This window comes from Amphiura filiformis, chromosome 8 (assembly GCF_039555335.1).
Source record: "Amphiura filiformis chromosome 8, Afil_fr2py, whole genome shotgun sequence".
Classification (NCBI taxonomy): Eukaryota; Metazoa; Echinodermata; class Ophiuroidea; order Amphilepidida; family Amphiuridae; genus Amphiura; species Amphiura filiformis.
This window is the reverse complement of record NC_092635.1, coordinates 48,973,420-48,994,425: the sequence shown is the minus strand read 5'-3', so window position 1 is coordinate 48,994,425 and position 21,006 is coordinate 48,973,420. Positions and strand designations below refer to the sequence as shown.

The following is a 21,006-nucleotide window of genomic DNA, read 5'->3' as shown; positions in this document are numbered from 1 at the left end:
TAATGTTTTGGTTCTCGTCCCCTCCCTCCTCAATTTCTGGGATTTGTCCGAGCAGATTTTAGGTCTATTTCAAAAAATTTTAGACTTGGGAATGATAGTAGGGGGCCTACTTTTAGGAAAACTTTATACACAAGTTTATTAGAGATGGATCACTTCCAAGACTTTATGTGGAACTCTAGGGGGTTTATCCCTCAGCATCTCTCCAAAAAAAGGCCTCCTACTTTCCTCGAGCACTGTTGAAAGAACTGAACTAGAATGCTAGTTTTTCATTTCATCAGCTTACACCCAATGACCCTCGTTGACGTTGCACATTTTTGCCCAGCAATAAGTTCCTTTTTCACTGTTAAAGGATTATTTCGTGATTCTAGCATCCTCTTTTTATGACATTTTTCAGTAGATATCCACCAAAAAAACTTATTCCCAAAATTTTAGTTGATTCCGATTTTGTGTTCGCGAGTTATGCATGATTATGTGTATTACACTGCTCCATAGACAATGCGTTGTAATTTCGTTCTGGTGCACCAGAACGAAATTCAAATTTCACGATATCTTTGCTAAACGAAGTAATCTGCAAGAAATATTTTGTACATAAACATTATGTAGCCAGAGGTTTCCAGTCATATAAAAATCTCAACTTTTTTTGAGAAAAAAAGTGGGGGGATGAGGCTGTGGATCACGAAATGCCCTTTTAATGACACCCACTTTTTGTATTCCCACACTGAATGACCCATTTTCTTGGAGCCCCCATGACCCCTTTTCACTCTTGGCAAAAATCCCCACCGATAGACCCTTGTACTCAGTTCGGTAGGCACATAGGCCCTACGTCACTTTCATCATTCGAGTGCCCCAGGGTACACACAGGGTACCCCCGACTGCCAAAAGTGGGGGTAGCCCCCAGAACCCTTACATTTATGGTTAGCCCCTTATGGCTATAATCTGCAACCTTAATTTTTAGCCGTTGAAGACTAGCCGAGGCTATGCCTAGTTGGGATTATTTCTGAATGAGTCTTAGTTTGATCACACCCCAGGGGTGGGGGTGGGGGCACATAAAAATTTTTTGGTGCGTATGTTCCCCTAGAATTTTGAGGTAGTGGGTCTTCAGGAGCTGAGAGCGTACCGGTAAAAGGGGCCCAGGAAAATGGGGTCTTTTGGAGCTGCGAACAAGTAAAATTGGGACTTCTGGAACTGCGAACAGTCAAAATCAAGGGTCTTTCTTGGCTTTCTGGTTGAAAATCGCCTGAAAAAACAGAAATACGATGAATGAGCAATTTGGGTTTTTTTATAGCTGAAATTATAAAAAATCAAGGGCTTTTCGGAACTCTAATTTGGTCAAATATAGGGGGCTTTCGGAGCTGCAAAATCCAAAAGGGGGGGCATACCCGTATGGTCATTTGTGTCAAGTGCTCCCCCACCACACCGGGATGCTGCATGGGACACTTCAGACTGGATCTTAGGTCTAAGGTCCTTTATCAGAGTTAAAGACACTCATGTATTCAACTAATCCACCCAAATAAAATCATTTCAGGGTTATTAGTTTGATAGTTTGACCATAATTTTTAAAACCATTGGAGATCTTTTCATAGCAGGTCTTAGTTTTACATTGAAATTGGAATGCTCCTTTGCCTCACGCTTCATATCATTGTAGTTTTATGATTACACTCCCTCTAGCTCTAAAATTAAGACCCCAAGATAAAATTAATTGAAGGGATCTTAGTTTTATAGTAAGACCCAGGGCTACGAAATCACCTGTATCGTGGTACCGGCGTTCCCAGAAAAAAATTCATAGTCGCAAAAAAAAAAACAAGACGGTAAAAATATTTTTAATATCCTAATCATTTAATACCACTTTCCTTCAGATCTGAAAATATTCTGTGAAAACCACCTCTTGTAAAATATATTTCTGCGAACTTTGAGAGCTTTTGAGGATAGCTCATAGCTGATCAATAAAATTAAACGCGAGGAATATTTGTAAGCAAAATATGAAAATAAAAAGATGCCTTTTAATTTGTTGATTTTAAACTTTGTATGGCTCGATCCACTGTAGTCTCTAACGCTGCTGCGTCAACAAGAGCTCCAGACCAGACGACACCGCTGGGATCCCAGAAAGTAAATGCGGTAGAGTCTAACTGTCATCTTGTTTTTCAGCTTTTTTCAAGGGTTCACTGCTAAATCCGCTATATAGTCTCAACGTTGTATAAAAATTTTGCAAAATCGGTACAATATTAACAATTTTAGTGTTGAAAATTATGTTTGCTAGAACTTGTGAATGTGATCTATATCTCTACAAATTTGAAATGAAAACACGACAATGATTTGAGTGATATTTACGATTATGTGCGCATGAACAGACGAGGTCAAAACATCAGATGAAAACATGATTAGCAGTCGGATGCCACCACAGGTGTTCCAATATCTGTGATGCCACACGGGAAAATCTGGCCTTTTTATATGGCGCTAATTTTCTCAAAAAGTAGACCTAAATTCCGTAAATTAATTCATCAGGATTATCCATAATTCATAATTTGCAAATGTTCTTGTGTACAAATCCTAAAGTATTTCGGTATAAAGATCTTAAACATACCTCAATGGCGTATCGTACTACACCGTATAGTAGGCCTACTTTCTCAAATGGACTGATTTTTTTTTCATATTTGAATTTTCAGATGTTTGGTATAAATTTTACCCCTGCTTGCGCTTGTAATTAGAAGTTTCAGATAACGGCCGCCCTGCCTGGACCCCGCTGGGGCTTCGCCCTGACCCCACCCGTTTTACTCAAGGCTCCGAATCCGTGCTGGCAGAAAATATTCCAAACAGCACTTCACGCTCCCAGAAAGGGAATTATTTTCCGCTGCCCTGGTAAGACCCCCCCCCCCGCTATCAAACTAAGACCCTAATTATTGTTAAAGCCATTTGAGGTCATTTCTGGGTTAGTTATACCTCCTCCAACTATAAAATTAAGACAATACCATTTGACAGGGGTTTTAGTTTAATAGTTACACCCCTTTCCCCCATAGTGATAATACCTCATTTTTAAAGCCATTGGAAGTCATTTGAGAGTGGGTCTTAGTTTTAGAGACGGGGGTCTTAGTTTGATAGTTACACCCCTTTCCCCTGAATTGATAAAACCTCATTTTTAAAGCCATTTGAAGTCATTTCAGAGTGGGGTCTTAGTTTCATAGTTTATAAACCACCTCTATAAAACTAAGACCACAAGATCAATCATTTGAGCCGGGTCTTAGTGCTATAGTTAGACCCCCAACTATAAAACTAAGGCCATAACTTTTAAAGCCATTGGAGGTCATTTCAGAGGGGTCTTTGAAATGGTGGTCATGCTATTTCTTCAGTCTTTCTTCTTCTTTGGCGTCACCTTTTGGTCTTCCACTCCTTCCCTTTTCCTTATTTCTGCTTAGGGGGCAGGGGCAGCTGCCCCCCTGTGTGAAGTCTTTTTGTAATTTTTAGCCCATTTTTACCATTTTCATCAGTTTTCCCCCTGGAAATTTACCTTGTCCCCCCCCTGAAAAAGTCCTGGCTACATCACTGCTTCAACTTATTCTCCATGAACTAGGCCACATGTCACAGCGGAAATTGCCCAAGTTGATCAAATTGTCCAAAAATGTTAGACATTTCAAAGATTTTATATGTTACATACAATGACCCAAAGTTCTTCAAATTGCCTGACCACAATGGAAGATTTTCAGCAACTTATCGCAATCCACTCTCACATTACGCAGTTGTACGCAGAGTGGAGCAATTTTGAGGAATTTTGAAACTAAGCAATTTTATGAAACTTTTAGTTAACTTCATGAAATTTTGAGAAAATGCTAAGCTATTTTGTGAAACTTTGAATAACTTTATGCAATTTTGAGAAAGTTTTAAGCAAAAGAAGATTTTTCTCGCTTAAGTATGAGAATTCCATTCTAGTGCATATCCTTACCCACTGGGCCTTTTTTATACACTTTTTATTAGTTATCAGAAAAATAAAATAAATAGCTGGGTAGCAGCCAAAAACAAGGAAAAAGTAGACTAGAACACAGTAAAAAAAAATCCTGCATTTCACATAGTTTAGTTTATTTCAGAGACAAACCTATTGAGTTACCAAACTGTAGCTAACAAAGTTTTGCATAACTTGGTATCACAGAAGATATCTTATCCCTCCCAGAATCCTTTGCAACACAATAAATCACCTCATTTCATCAAATGACACTTAAATGTAGATTGACTTCATTTTTATTTTGAGAATGGACTGGCCAACCATGGGTCGAAAAATAAGAAAAAACCTATTTTGCAAGAGATGGATGTGCTCTTTTCGTTGATGTACATTTAATCACTATCGACCCAAGTTGCACTGGAGAGCAAATCCGTACAGATATTGAAATGGAGAAATGCATTATGGGAAGTGTAAGATATAAATTCAAATGTTTTTTAGATCTAGTTGAAGATCTATAATATAGTTCAGTGTGTCAAATTTATAAGAATGTCTAAAGAGTTGTTTTGAATACAAAATTTGACCCATTACACCAGTAGTTTTGACCTCCCATCGCTCCAATGTTTATGTAAAGTTTGCTTGACATCATCATCTGCAAATATGTAGTCTATGCTCCGTTCAGACAGTTGCCACAGTTGCTCCCTGCTAAGGTCAAAGGTCGTCATGGCAAGGTGGTACTCTTTGCTTAGGGTGGTATGGAAAACTCCTTTGTCGTCTGTCTGTTAAGTGAAAATACAAGCATAATAAAAAAATTATTTGATGTTTCACATCCCTTCCAACCTGAAAAACCTGTTTTAGAAACACATGCACATGTCGCATGAACTTGTTGTTACATAATCCAAGACGGAATTAAAAAGTTTGCGTCTGACATCACTGTCGATCAAACTCCTTTGATGATTGATTTAGTAGCCCATAAAAGGAAGGTTGATCGGAGAAAAGGAATCATTGAAAATGGCAACAAATTATGGTATTTTTACAAGGCAAAAAGCAACTTTTCTAGGCATTCTTGACATGGTACCTTCAGTAAATAAAGTTTCCTATTCAGACCTGAAACTTTTTTCAGCTGATTTCCTCTTTTTTTTTTTTCTGAAAATTATGTGTTTTCTTTAATTTTCAACCCAATTTGAGCCATTTTACTCCAATTTTACGCTGTTTTTTCAGTGCTTTTGAGCATTTTCAGCTTTTTTCAGCCCTCATGAATATGCGAGAATTCACAGCATTAAGCACAGGGGCTTTGACTGTTGATAAAGTCTGTAATAGTCCATGGTGCCACAATCATTCTGGAGCACTGATCTAGACCGTATCATTTCATATCTGCCTTATCATGCATATTAATGAATAAAGTGATGTAAAATGAAAACATGGTACTCACACATAAAACACACGGATGTCCCTTGTCATACCAATACTTGAAATGATGCTGATCATATGATGGCACTGACTTACTAATATGGTTGGCTGTTTGACATAATTCTGCAAGTAAAAAGCCAAATGTTTCATTTTATTTAGCACTTGAAGGCACATACCGTAAAGATTCGCCTGATGGCGCTATGGGTTCACTTGACGTAAGTGGAATTTTAGGCACAACCTAAAAGTACCCGCCTGTAAAATTCCCACCAGCAAATAAGGGCATGGAACCGTAATTCTTGTTGGGATTTCAGAGGAGGGAGCTCTCTATTTGCATGTACCCCAAGGCAAAGGAGCCCAAGTGCGTGATTAGGCGAATTTTTACGGTATTTCTTGTAGCTGTGCATATTTTATATGACAGATATTAAACTGAATTGTGCGGCAGATGCAGTGGATGACCCAAGACCTCACAGCCAATTTCGATCAGAGTAACTCCCTGGCAAACAGGGAATGACAAAGACCTCACAGTCAGTTCCAGTTGGGGAACACCTGGCTGTTCGTACACTATGCCTGTGTCTGAACAATTATGATTCGCCCAAACATTCCTCTATCCTAACAATTTTGCTCTGTGGAATAAATAACAGCACAAAATATTTACCTAAAGGAATGCTGTGAAGTTGTGTTGCTGCCACCAGTTCTTGCGACCCTTCAACCCGATGTAGGAATGTCCCATGGCCTATCCTGTCTGTGGGGATGTTCAGTAATGCCAGACTCTCTGCTGCTTGATGGCATCTCTAGGATAATACAAATGGTATGATAACAAATCCGATTTTAGAGCAAAATATGGTATGAAAAAAACACTGATTTTAGAGCAAATTGTGAATAGAGGTTGCCACACCTTGCCCAAACCCTAGTTTCGACATCCTGATCTCTTTGTAACTATTTCATTTAATGTACATAGTTGCCAACCGCTGTATGCGATCCGACCGTGATAGTATTTCAAAATACCACACAAACCCACTACCTTGGATACTAATGAAAATAACAACCAATCACAAGAGTGTTGGCATGGTTGGATCCACCTCCGCGTTACGGACACACCAATCAGGCCCAGTGCCCCCCAATCATGGTCGGTGCCTCCCCCAATGGGATGACTCACGCTACGCCACTTTATTCCTAACAATTCCTGTCTTGATTCTAATAAAACTACTATTATATAAAATTCAGAACTGACTAAAATGCACAAACATGTTCTTGCACACACACATTGGTATGCGTACATTTCGATTGCACTATTTATCAAATTTCTAACCTAATTGCACAGACTGTAGATGCACATATCGTCTCTGGGGTGATAAAACCTTTTGTTTCCAAAAAGTGGAATGTTCAGGAGAGCAAAAGAACACTGCTGTCTTGAAATATTAGCACAAATGGCTGCCTTCCGTTGTCAATAAACAGTGTTTTGTACACCCTGTATGTAACTGTGGGTTTATTATTGCAGATAGATATAGAAAAAATTTGGCTTGCTAGCTACAAAATCACCAAAAAGTGAGATACAAGGTTTTGTCACCCAGGCGACGATATGTGAAGTGCAGAGCTTGAATTTACTAATTGTGAGCTGTAAATGACAGAGATGTAGACTCGAGTCGTGTGACTTGGACTCAAGTCTGCCTCAAGTCACTATTTTTGGGACTTGTGACTTGACTTGCAACTTTTGCAAAATGACTTGACTTACTTGTGATTTAGACAAAATGACTTGGACTTGGACTTGACAAAAATGACTTGTCACCAACGCAAGTCTGAGGTTACTTTGAAATTTATGGATGTACCGTAGAATTCATGAATAATTTACAATTTAACTTGTTCTTGAACTACCAATGTGACCATTGTATACAATTATAATAAGCTTCACTTTTATAGTAATTAGTGCATCAGACTTTATTAGTACTATACTCCGAAACTCAATTTGATTTCCGCCATATTGAATACCCATCAACAAATCACACCATGACCAACTGGTGAATAGACTTGTAGTGACTTGTGACAAATTGTGACTTACTTGTGACTTGACTTGTGATTTGATGACTTGTGATTTGACTTGACTTGCAACTTTTTCAAAATGACTTGACTTACTTGGGACTTGGACAAAAGGACTTGTGAGTTGGACTTGGCTTGCAAAAATACTACTAACTTCTGCAATGTGCAGGGGAGACCTCAGTCCTGCATTCCTTGTTTGCTGTAAGGCATGAGAAACAAATTTGTTCGATCTTTGGATCGACCATCAATCTGCTTCGATGCTTGTTATTAATGAACTAAAAACTGATTAATGAGAATTAATGCTAAATTTATATTGGTCAATATCAAAACATACTAAGATTCATATGTTATCAAAATTAATAAATTGATTTCATAAAATAATAAGGATCAACCAAGCATCAATGGTTGATCGAAAGATCAAACTTATTTCTTTCTATTGCCTAATAATGGAATCAGTAAATGCTACTAACCTCTGCAATGTGGAGGGCTAACCTCAGTCCTGCAGTTCTTGCTTGCTGTAATAATGGAATAAACTGCCTTGCATCACCAACCTGCAAAAGAATGAATATGGTCAATGGAAATAGACTCCTCTAGTGGTCACTAGGGGTCATATCCAAAATGCCTCCACGTCTTAAAATACACTTTGGTCCATGTGCTTCATGTGTAAAAACTATCATGCACTAAGTGCACAACTGTACCAAATTTGGGAGCTTAGCAGCTACACTTTCAAGTTGCCTGATACAACTTCAAATTGCCAACAGGTCAAATTCAAAGAATATACTTTTGGAAATATATAGTTGACATTATTCTTTAAATTACAAATAAATTGAAAAAAACAAAACATACAGTAGCTCCAGAACAGGAGCCCAATGGCCCTACCCCCTACTTTGTGTTAAGTGTGGGCCAATTACCACGATCGGGCAACCCCCAAACAATTTTGTCATTTTAAATGGACCATATTGCCAGGAAATAAACTTAACACTCAACATGCCTAACAACAGAGCATCATTGAGCAGAAAAACCCTCCTATGTGCTTGTGGCCCCTGAACATGTTTAAAACAAAACTGTCATAAGGTTACATACCGGGGGTAGGCAGTTTTGCTTTAAACATGTTCAGGGGCCAATGACACATAGCAGGTTTTTCCTGCCCAACAAAAATAGTCTTGTTGTCTACTTTTGACTGATCTTGTCCAACAAACACCAAATTGAGGGTCAAAAATTGCATATAAAAAGAGCGTGTGGAAACATACTGTTTGCACTTGAATTATCGGTCCTGCACAGCATGTGCATTAGTGGAGTGCAATGTTACAAATGCCTGTTTTCTATGCCTACAACTGAGGACATAGATCATAATACACTTCACATAAAAGTGGACACAGGGCAGGCAGAGCCTCAGGGGCTAGGGTCAGGGGAATAGACATGGAGCTACAATCAATACAATTACCAAGGATGGTGTGTGGGGGTGTAGGGTGGGATTTGTGCTTGTTTCATACCAGAGGATCTCCACTGAGGTCAACTCCTACAACAATGCCTCCACTCTTAGCCTTGTATTCCTCTGCTAATCTGATAGTTTCTGCAGCTGTTTCTAAACTGTTTCTTCTGTCTATAGCCAAGATAAATCTGTTGACAAAGAAAACACATCATACTCTATCATCCATTTAACCCTGTCTATAATACCCTTACACTGAGAAATTACTTTGTTCTCTATTTCTCACCCCAAATGTCTCTTAATCTCTCTCTCATTTTCCCCCTCTCAATCTCTTACGCTGTTCTTTTATGGCACAGATTTATATCTAGCATAATATTTATTACATAATGATAAGATCATTGCCAGGCATAATCACATAGGACACTCAATGTTAGTAGCATATTTACTGATGTCTTTATTACAGCAAGCAAGAAATGCGAAATGCAGGACTGGGGTTAGCCCTCCACATTGCAGAGGTTAGTAGCATTTACTGATTCCATTATTACAGCAAGCAAGAAATGTAGGACTGAGGTTAGACCTCCACATAGCAGAGGTTAGTAGCATTTACTGATTCCATTATTACAGCAAGCAAGAACTGCAGGACTGAGGTTAGCCCTCCACATTGCAGAGGTTAGTAGCATTTACTGATTCCATTATTACAGCAAGCAAGAAATGCAAGTCTGAGGTTAGCCCTCCACATTGCAGAGTTTAGGAGCATTTACAGCAAGCAAGAAATGCAGGACTAAGGTTAGCCCTCCACATTGCAGAGGTTAGTAGCATTTACAGCAAGAAAGAAATGCAGGTCTGAGATTAGCCCTCCACATTGCAGAGGTTAGTACTAGCATTTACAGCAAGCAAGAAATGCAGGACTGATGTTAGCCCTCCACATTGCAGAGGTTAGTAGCATTTACAGCAAGCAAGAAATGCAAGACTGAGGTTAGCCCTCCACATTGCAGAGGTTAGTAGCATTTACAGCAAGCAAGAAATGCAAGACTGAGGTTAGCCCTCCACATTGCAGAGATCAGTAGCATTTACTAATTCCACTATTCTCATTTTTGCCTCTTAATGTTTTTACCTGACAATAATATCTATTCCCTCCTCCTGACATTGTTGAAAAGCATTCAGTACTGTCTCAATGTAGCTCCGTTTTGTCATACCTAGAATACATTAACATAAATCGAATAATTGAAAAAAATATGATTGGCGCTTGTTGAATTGGCAAGTTTTGCATGTTTCCTGTCTTTCATTCTATTGTGATCTGGGTATAATTGCCAAATAGGGTGCAACCTGCTAGAGTTGAGTCCAGTCCCCGTTTACGTAGTTTAGGGTTACGGTTTAGGGTTGGGGTAGGGCAGTCTTGCAATAAGACTAGTAAAATTGCACCATATTTGGTAATCGCTCCATGATCTGGATGAGGTATTATCACAGCATGCGCTATTCCAATTGAAATGCATACACCCCTTAATCTTATTAAATCTCCCATACTACTTGTAGAGGTGTCTATTTCAAATGGAGTCACTCCCATTTGAAATTCATACTCCCTGTGTGGAAGATCAAGGTCATGTCTTCCCAGGGCCCCTTTTTTTTCATGCCAGTTTGCGAGAATCAAAAACCATCTGAGTCGCTTTACTTACTGCATGCATGATTTAATGAAAGAAGTTGATTCTCGCAACAAATTACCAGAATCATTATGAGAATCGATTCTGTGATTCTCGTCGGATCTGAGGCCCTGTTTCCATGGGGGCAAGGTCTTAGCTAGCCACCCGTTTGGCCGCCATTTTAGACGGGGAGTTTACTCCTGGGACGGGCAAAATTAATGCCTTTGACAGATGCTATATTATAAATTGTATGTTTTAAGAAGCTAATTGACCTTTTTAGTAAACCCAATTTGTAGAACAAGGCCATATCAGCACATATTTGAACCCCCAATGGGCTATAGATGTCTGGTAAATGTTTTAAAGGTCAAATTGGGACAGGCAATTTTATTCAAATGACGGGCAAACCTCAATTTCTAGCTAAGACTCTGCATGGGGGGTGTGGAATTCAACTGGAATAGCCTAAAGTGGACACTGGCACTCACCCATCTACTTATTTTTTGTATCCAATTTTGAGGTATTTAGTATGAGCTGATTTAGGTCTGATAATCCACAGCACATTGGGTTATTTTTGATATTCATACCACTGCTGTGGGAGATTTTGAATTCAAACAAAATTTAACAGTTTGAACCATTCCAGATCAAACCATTTTTATCCAAAATCCGGGAAAAGGTGTGGAAGATTTTTGGATTTCCAATACATGAAGTCCATCAATGACTGTGTGACAATCACCTAATATCAGTTCTATTACCTTACCATCAAAATGATTTATGGGACTACGAGGCCGGTCGCGTGCAGATCCGTCAGAACACGCTTTTCATTACGGAATAAATGCTAACCTCATTGTGACACCATCCAAGCAGCAAAGTTCATTTCCCACTGAAAAAGCGATATCCGACGGATCTTCAGTTGACCATTCTGCTACTGCGAATTTATCTTTTCCATTAACCCTACCTGTCTGTGGCACATCCCTAGGCGTACTCCTCAGCTCCAAGTAACTAACTCCATCTTCTGCAAACTCTCTTACAACATCTTTGGTTACCATGGTAACAGCTTCAGTGTCATCAACAATCTGATGATTCAGTTTAAACATCTGAAAACTGATAAATATTTGGGAACATTTATTGGGTGAAGGAGTAGGGGAACATAACATATTGGGCTATTCCATTTAATTTCCACACTACCCCTGTGGAAGATTTAGCTAAAGTCTCCCACAGAGGGAGTATGAGTTTTAAATAAAATAGACAATTGGGTAACTTCCATTTGAAATACTCACTCCAATTGTGGAAGATATAGGTAAACTTAAAGTCATATACAGGGGGGAGTGTGGGTTTCAAAATGATTAAGGGGTACTACACTTCTCTATAAATTTGTGTCTATTTTTGCATTTTCTAGAAAACTAATAACACACTGGTAACAAAAGTTATGTATATTATAGCAAGGAATCCAATTACTTCACTCAATTTCAGTGACCCTAGACAAGCGGTTTGTTATTTATGATCAGAAATAAGGTACCGCTAGGATGTACCTCGTTTCCTATCATATATACTGAACCGCTTGTCTTGAGTCACTGAAATTTCAGTGTAGTAATTGGATTTCTTGCCCCAATAATATACATAACTTTTGTTACCAGTGTGTAATTATTTTTTGAGAAAAATGCAAAAATAGTCACAAATTTACCACATGGGTGTAGTACCCCCTTAACACTGATCAATTACATTTGAAAAACATTCTCCCACTGTAGTGGATGTTTCCAAAATCTTCCACAGGGGTAGTGTGGATTTTAAATGGAATAGCTCATTGCTATGGATTTGGTAGAGTGACAAATCGAGAATTTTGAGTAAATTGAGTTAATGTATGGTAAATCTTACTCCCCAATATATCGAAATTTGGATTTGGACAAAAGAGACACATTCTATACTTAGCTGTACAAAGCAGGTTGGTCTGTAGTAATACAGCTGGAAAGCCTGAATTTTCTATATTAATGTGATACCAAAATAAGTACAAGCATTCTCCACATGATATTACTATGACATTGACATAATAATGTTAGTGTGCACTCACACAAATTGGAAATCCCAGATGAAAGTTAAAAGCAAAATATAGTCCAAAATTGTTATTTCTACTTTAAAATCCTTGATTTCAACCAAAATGTTGCTAAATATGACAGGGATGAATAAACTTTTACACAAAGTTTAGAGTCCATATCAACTGGAATTACCAGTAAGCCCCAAATGAAGGAGGAGTACTACCTGTATGGCAATGTTAATTGAATGTGTATTTGTCCCCGCATAAAACTCTTTATGCAGTGGTTTTAAAACTTTTTGGATTTAACAAGCAGCTGTAAATACCCATTATATTCATTGTTTCAGAACATAAAAGTATTGTACTAATATACTACATTCACTTCTATAATCATTTCAAATGATTGATTATAAATATTCTTAATTTGAAGAATGACAGACGGAATTGTACCAAAACTTTCAAACAACATTTACCCAGAACAGTGATTTTTGTGTACTCGACACTCTGTCAAACTCATAACGATATAACACATAACCATTATTGTGCAATTTTGGTTATTCATTATGTTTAAAAAAAGTGTGCAATATGTTTCGCATAATATTTTGCCTATACACCTCGTATAACTCAAGTTATTTTCTTGGTTGTTCTCGTGATCATGGTGATTGCTCTGTTCATTTGAGTATTATACCTGGTGTAAATATGTTTGCTTCGCCACTTTTGGTATTGTTTATGTTAAAAGTATCCATTTGTTTGGAATTTTTCATATTCAATTTGATTTTGTGTTTTGCCATTTTTGATATTGCATTGAATTGATCATGTGTTTAATTGCTTCGCTGTATACTTCATTTTCATTTTTGTTGTTTTCTACTCACGTGTTATCAATGTAGTGTACAGCTTGGCGTTTTAAAAAATATGTGTTTTATGATTCTAATTTCATCTCTGATATTAATCTGTTTGCAGTATATTGCCTTTGTTTATACAAAATTGTTGTTTGGTTAAACGTATTTTGCTTTATTGCTTATGCCGTCACTTTGAACATTTCACTTAGTTGTTTCTCTGCTCTTTTTGCATGCATTTTTTCCGTGCAATCCCTTTTGTGCAATGTTCATCGTGTGCCTATTTCATTTGTTTCTTATTTCTTAATGATGTATATTTATAATTCAATTTTGTTTTTTTACGTACACATGTTTTAATTGTAAAGCGCCTTGTGGTCTTTGATGTAATGCGCTATATAAGAATAAATTATTATTATTATTATTATTTTAGGCATGCGAATGGGTCTGGATAAAAATAGATGAAAAGCAATAAAATATTCATAGCATGTAACAAACTTCTGGCCCTCCTGCTATGCCCATCACCAGCAAAACAATAATGTCTGATGCTGCCACTGACATGATACTTACGAAACAAGATTAACATCTTTCCCTTTCTCAACCTTGTCTGTCCACTGCTGCAAAGCCTGGGTGTCTGGTTGCTGATCTTGAGGTAGATGGGCCTTCCTAGCCAAAAGCTTTGTCATAGTTTCATTACTGATTGAGCCATTAAGGTGAGCATGGAGTTCCTTTTCATGAAGAATAAACAAATACAGACTTCACTTTAATAGCATTCAATAAATAAATGTTGGTATTTATACAGCGCCTCTCACATGTGAACATGTACCAAAGCGCTTTACATTTATTCCGCCGTCATTAGAATATATGTCAGCTGCCATACAATGCCCAAGGCATGCTCATACCTTTGGGCGGCGCCAATGAACAGTATTCATAACAGCTCCCATTTCACACCTGGGTGGAGAGGAGTAATCGAGATAAAGTGCCTTACTCAAGGGCACAACACGATGACGTCGCCGGGGCTCGAACCCGCAACCTTCCGATTATAAGTCCTAGCTCGTTCCGCTCGGCCACCGTGCTCCCTTGTCCAATAACCATGGACATTCTCAAGAGGATTGGCTTTTGAAAGTTAAATTTGATTTTTCCATCACATATTTTTTTGGCGTGTGATGACGTAACTCTTTCATTTAACATTTAAAATTACCGGTACTTAATACTTTTTAGTGGAAACCATTGAAGGCAAGAAAAAGACAGGTCAATATAGGCCTACTGCACATTCATGACAAAAGGGCTGAAGTTAACACTTTCATCAAAATTGAGTTATTCCCACAGATGAGTCCGGGTCTATGATACATACACAGGGCCGTCGCTAGAGGGGGGGGTATGGGGAGGGGGGGGGTGACACCCCCCAATACAAAATTTTGTCGGCAAAATGTGACTGCTGTCGGGAAAACCATGTGACTGTCGGCAAATGGCAAATGTAGTCAAAGGTATGTGTGAGTTTCAGCAAATTATGAGAGCCATATAACAGATTGCTGTATTACGAAATTGTGTTGTTGTAACGTAATAGATATACTGTATAGTAGTTACTAGTTAAAAAAAATTTGAAAATTTTTTGACTCCTACCCCCTCCCCCACTTTTTAGATTTCTGAGAGCCGTCGTGGCTAAAAAAATTTGGGTCAACAAATTACAAAAAATTTCCATCGGCAAACCATACTGTACACCCCCCGAATCATATTGGCCTAGCGACGCCCCTGTACATACACAGAATATTCAAAATACACAAACCATATAACCCTTTGGAAATTGGTTTAGGAGCAATCAACAGATTTTGTCCAATATCTCTAGCCCTTGGGGAGCAAACATCTTTTCGTGGGTATGACCCCAGAATATTTGAGGTGGTGAGTCTTTTTGAGCTAACAGTGTAAAATCTGGTAAAAGTGGGTCTTTAGCTGCAAAATCTGGTAAAAGTGGGTCTTTAGCGGCAAACAGTCAAAATCAAGGGTCTATAATGGCTTTCTAGTTGAAAATTGCATAAAAATATGTTAGAAATGTCATGAATGAACAATTTAGGGGTCTTTTTTAGGGCAGAATTGGTCAAAATCAAGGACCTTTCATAGCTGTTTTGGTCAAATTCGGGGTCTACATGGGCTCTAGCCTGAAAAACTCTTTCTACTTCTCCTCTGACAAAAAGTCACACAGAAAAAAAGTGCTCTAACAATGCCCTGCCTTTTCTTGTACAGTGTTAATTTGTTGTTCTCAGCCTTAGTGTTAGGAAAGAGAATTGCAAAAGCCATTAGGTTTCAGGTTACATCATCTCAAAAAGATCAAATAACTTTTGAGTACCCTTTTTCTCTGGAAATAGAGTCATCACTCCAGGATTGTTCATAGTTCATTAAGGGGGTACAACACCCCTGGCAAATTTCGTGCCTATTTTTGCATTTTTCTAGAAAATTATAGCACATTGGTGAAAAGTAAGATATGCATATTATAGGGCAAGGACTACAACTACTGTACTGAAAATTCAGCAACTCAAAGCAAGTAGTTATTGGTTTATTGATCAAATATTGGTTTTCCTCATTTTTGACTGTAACTCCACAACTGTTGTCTGTGCTGAAATAAAATTTCCAGTGCAGTAGTTGTAGTCCTTGCCCCTATAATATACATATCTTACTTGTCCCAATGCGCTATATTTTTTGAGAAAAATGCAAAAATAGGTACAAAATTGGGCAGGGGTGTAGTACCCCCTTAAAGTAAAGAAAAATCTTTCCAGATCCAATTCCTGAAATATTTCTGTGTGAGTACCAGATTACTTGGATCTGAAAAAGACCCTTTTCTACTTTAATAAACTATGTACGGTACACTTTTTTGGAGGCCAACTATTTTGGTATATGGGTAGGTAATTTTTTCAAATTTTTTTATGAAAAATAGCCCAATTTTGTTGCCTAAAACTGCAAGCAAAATTTTAGAAGTTCATGAGTTATGCTGGAAATTAGCCTGACAATTTGCATTAAATTTTACAAAAAAAATGGTCTTCAATACAGCCTTTTGCAAAGATCCTTCGCTTCGCAGTTTTTATCTAACTTCGTACGCTCATGTAAATTCACACCTGCGTCACGTGATTGATCGGGGAATGAGGTGCTGACTTCCTGTTTGCGCCATAAACTGCGCCAAAATAAAAACTGCGAAGAAGGAATTTTGCATAAGATATTAATTAGTGATTGGTCCAAATTTCTTGAAAAATTGGTATACGGCTACTAGCTAGGGTACACTTGCACATCACTACCAAAATCCCGGGATCTGAATATCCCTTCGCACTTGGCTTCTACAGAAGCGTTGTGAAGTATACTCTCAAAGTCAAAGTTAAAGTACCAGGAAATGCTCATGAGTCATGCTGCCCCAAGGAATTGCCTCTCACATATGATCGCACAGAGTGACATGGGCCATAAAACTTTTTTTCCGCGCAATTGGCTATTTTTTTCCCTATGGGCAGGGATACATGATTTGCACTGAAAAACGAGTTCCGCGCAATTCCGCGCAATTTGCTATTTTTTCCGTGCAAATCGCCTGTCCCTGGCCATAAGTTGGACCTCATGTCTAACATAATAACTGACACAGGTCAATATCCTTCCTGACATGCTTAGTAGCCAAGTCCGTAGAAGAGTATTATTCTTGTGATCCACACACTACAAATGTATGTACACACATATACATCTGGCCACATTTTATTATACGATAAATACAAATTTATTAAACATGGTAATATTCTCTAGCAAATCGGTAATACGATCAAACTGGTAGGCATATATTATAAATTCGAAATATTAAATATCTTCCTGACCAGCCAGAATATGGTATGGGTGGTTGAACGTGGAGGGCTGGCTATCTGCGCATACATACATACTGTACATACATTTGAGGCATTTATATAGCGCTACATACATAAAGAGCGCAGCGCATATGACAAAATAACATGGCAAAAGATGAAACCAGATTAATTAAATACAAAGAACATAAAAATTATGACCACTGTGGAACAAACTATTCATCAGCAGACAATGTATTTGATTCCCTGATGGTAATGGGCAGATTGTTCCAAATATGTGGTGCTGAATGAACAAAAGACCTGTTTGTAGCAGTTTTCAGCAATTTGACGCTGTTGATCTCAGAAAGACGTGTTGTATCAGAGGCGGATCGGAGGCCAGCTCTGGCTGGACAATACAGAGAGAGCAGATCCGCCATATAAGAGGGGGCTGATCCATTAAGGCATTTGAAAATAATCATCATGATCTTAAAAATGATCCTCTCTCTGATCCGAAGCCAATGTAATTCTTGTAAACAAGGCGTAGCGTGGTCCTGTTTTGTTCTGCGGCAAATGAGTTTGGATGCCCAGTTCTGGATTCTTTGCAACCTTTGAATGTCAGATGTATTACTACCCAGAAGGAGCCCACTTCCATAGTCAATGCGAGACAGTATAAGACTCCTAACAACAAGGTGGCATGTGTCAACATCCAAGAAGCGTCTAACACGGGATATATTACGAAGCTGGTAATTCAAACTTGAACAAAGTGAGCTGATGTGTGATGTCATTGTCATTTGACAATCAAAAATAACACCTAAGTTCCGAACATTTTCAGTCGGCAGAATCTCCATGTCACCAATCCGAAGAGAAACAGGCGGCATATTTTGCTTTTGGTAATCAGATACCGCAACAAAAAATTCAGTCAAAGACGATTCTTTACTAGCCACAGCCCGTCCGCTGGAATTAGTTAGAACAGGAACCATTCATTATACATGTATAAATGAACAAAATTGCTGTTGGTCTGACCTCATGTCTTCACATTGACTGTGACCTTTAGTCCCCGACATTGCCCTTATGAACTCACATCCTCCTGGCTGCTCACTGCTGCCACTGCGCACATGCTGATCATCAGTCCTAATTAAAATACTATACAACAGGCAGTGAGTGAGTTAGCTCGAGATACTCTAGCTAAAATACAGGTTTACATTTACTATCTTACATTATCTTGCATATTTCAGCTAGAGCTCCAAACGACAAGCTTCCGGATTTTTTTGGAGAACAATACTGTTACGTAAGATGAAGAAGAAACCCGCCTCGGAGCCCGCCCTACTCATTATTTCATTGTACTTATTGCAATTTTCCTCCACACATTACGTAATCAACACAAAGCTTTTGTGAGGATTACTGAGTGGATAAGAAATTGACAGTGGAGGATACTGAAGGACACGCCGATTGTTAGTTGTCAATCATGAATTGCCGCAACGTATTAATATTTTACTGCATGGCATTCCGCAAACACCAAGACAAATTATGCCGTATTTTTCCAAAGATCATCTCATATGACACGATCTGGTCCATGGGGGCCAAAGGAGGCATTTTTGAAAATTGAGTTACTGTAATTATTACATTATACATACAATAGGCTATTATTTACTGAAAACACCAAAGGTCTAGCATACTTGGTTCTAAAGTTATGAAGTTTTTTGATGTCTATTTTCTTATGTATTTTATTGTTTTTTACTCCATATTTTTACCTTTATCTCAGTTTCAAATTTGCGCCTTTGGCCCCCATGGACCAGATCGTGTCACATATGAAGTAAGCTGAATGCGATCTGTACTTTTGTAACATTCCGATCGCTTTTGATCACCTATTATCGGCGAATTTGCTTGAAAACACGTGAGTTCATGTTGTGTAAACATAATTAGCATAGACACAAATGAAATTACGATGCAATACAATGCAATTTGAATGAGCAGCAGATCTAAAGAAATAACGTTGCCCGGTTTTATCCAGAATTAGACCCTGTCTTACCCTGAGTAAAGATAGTCACTTGTGCTGAGCATCAAATTGGTCACTTATCGCTCACTGTTCAAAATGTGACATCTACACCAATTACAGTCTCTCTCTCTCTTCCGTAAAGTACAGTCCGCCTCTGGCGTATCACGTACTGTGATGGCTGTGTGCATGCCAAGTGAAGATATATACAGTGCAGGTGATAAGGTTCTACAAACTACTGTGCGATAAAAACCAGGCTGGCTTAACGGAGTTGATGGTCTGCACACCTTGCTTGAATCCAGCTACGGATGTGCAGTTGATGAGATCTTGAGGCAGGTTATTCCATAGCCTAATGGTGTCCGGAAAGAATGACTGCCGGTACACAACTGTCCTGGCGGAGGGAATCAAGTATCTCATTGAGTGTCCTCTCAGTGCTATAGTTGGAATCAGATAGGTATGGGGAACATCAACTAGATCAACTATCCGGAACATCATCACCACTTTGGTCTGTGCACGGCGTTCCTGAAGGGTGGGCCACTGGAGTTGGTCTAACATGGCAGTAACACTACTGGTGGTTCTGTAGTCCCCATAAACAAACCGTGTAAAGCGCCCGTTGTACCATCTCCAGCTTTTGGACATTGCATGATGTTGAAGGATCCCATATTATGCTGGAGTATTCGATGATAGGGCGCATTTAAGGTCTTGTAGCACATCTCCTTGGTCTTTCTGGGACACTGGTGAAGGTTACGTTGCAAGAACGCTCTGGTGGCATTTGCTTTATTTGAAACAGAGTTGATATGATGGTTCCAGCTGAGGTTCTTACTGATATTAACACCAAGATATTTGGCTGAGTCTACCTCCTCGAGAGTATGATTGTGGATAGTGTATGGTTGTTGAATACAATGTAGGCTTCTTCTTATTTGTGATGCGGATGACTTGGCACTTCTGGGGGTGGTCGCCGAAACTATCTACTTTTTAGCCGACCTCAATTCCGAAACATTTAGTGATAGTTAAAAATGCGATCCCCAACCCTTTGGTTACCTTTGGACTAATTTGTTTAAATCTCCATGGAGTCTCTGTGTCTGAAATTCCCGGTACAAACATCGAAAATGTCGCAATTATCAGTTCCGTGATGATACTATATCCGCATCGCTGTTTTCATACATGAATATATGCATATCTCTGACCCCTGTAAGGTCAAAAACGTAGGCGTTGAGTACAACCAATCCGATCCACCGTTTAATAAGCAGCTTGATACTGACGTCATATCTGAGGTGACCAGGAGGCAGGAGCTACCATTTTGGTAAACTGAACTCGACTCGTGCGTTCTTTTGGTTCACATTTATAAATCGAACAAAATTTTCAATAACGGGTAATAGTATGATTTCAATTTTTAATTAATGAAGTTACTTGTAGTTTTGAGGAATGACAAAGTTGTTTTGGAAACTTAAGATGTTTGTTTCAACTGATGATGTAGGATCGCAAGGTGAGTGAATTTGTGAAGAGATTTGCTTGTTTGAGTGATAGTAGGATACGGGATGTAGGCTAGTCCTCTGTGTTTGACCGGCTCCGACGTCTCAATTCACGACGTCTCAATTCGTACCTGCTTACCAGACAGCAATACTGCGTATTGCTGTATGGAACCAGATATAACCCTGTCTCTGGAGTGAGTGTACTGTAAGTAAGCTTACACAAAATCTCACCTTTATGAGATTTCACACGATTTATCCTCTTTCCTATTCACTAAATAATAAATTTCAATAGTTTTGAAAAAATACGACAATCAGAAGGTTACTTTACCACTTTTGGGAGAAGTTTACAAAACTCTTCTTCAGACACATGTCCATCAGAGGCAGTCGCCATTGTTGTTGTTTACGTTTTCTTTCTTACCGCCAGGTGGCGCTATCAAACCAGCTGTG

General features: G+C 38.6%; 1 protein-coding gene across 1 annotated transcript; it reads right to left on the bottom strand.

Annotated features, from left to right (window-relative positions):
* Nucleotides 1-4,411: 4,411 nt before the first annotated feature.
* Nucleotides 4,412-20,946, bottom strand: LOC140159144 (N6-Methyl-AMP deaminase-like). The gene is made up of 9 exons (XM_072182504.1): nt 20,888-20,946; nt 13,862-14,019; nt 11,388-11,533; nt 9,913-9,994; nt 8,863-8,989; nt 7,840-7,920; nt 5,991-6,126; nt 5,358-5,458; nt 4,412-4,704 (listed from the first exon to the last, which is right to left on the bottom strand). Exons 2-9 carry the CDS (start codon nt 13,975-13,977, stop codon nt 4,513-4,515), a joined length of 981 nt encoding a protein of 326 aa, XP_072038605.1. The 5' UTR covers nt 13,978-14,019; nt 20,888-20,946; the 3' UTR covers nt 4,412-4,512.
* Nucleotides 20,947-21,006: the final 60 nt, after the last annotated feature.

Excerpts from the sequence above, each read along its gene's own strand:
- LOC140159144 (XM_072182504.1), bottom strand. The coding sequence starts at position 13,977 with ATGACAAAGCTTTTGGCTAGGAAGGCCCATCTACCTCAAGATCAGCAA. Across the intron at positions 11,534-13,861 it reads AAAGATGTTAATCTTGTTTC|TTTTCAGATGTTTAAACTGA; the intron begins GTAAGTATCATG and ends AATATTTATCAG. Across the intron at positions 5,459-5,990 it reads ACTTCACAGCATTCCTTTAG|AATTATGTCAAACAGCCAAC; the intron begins GTAAATATTTTG and ends TTTTACTTGCAG.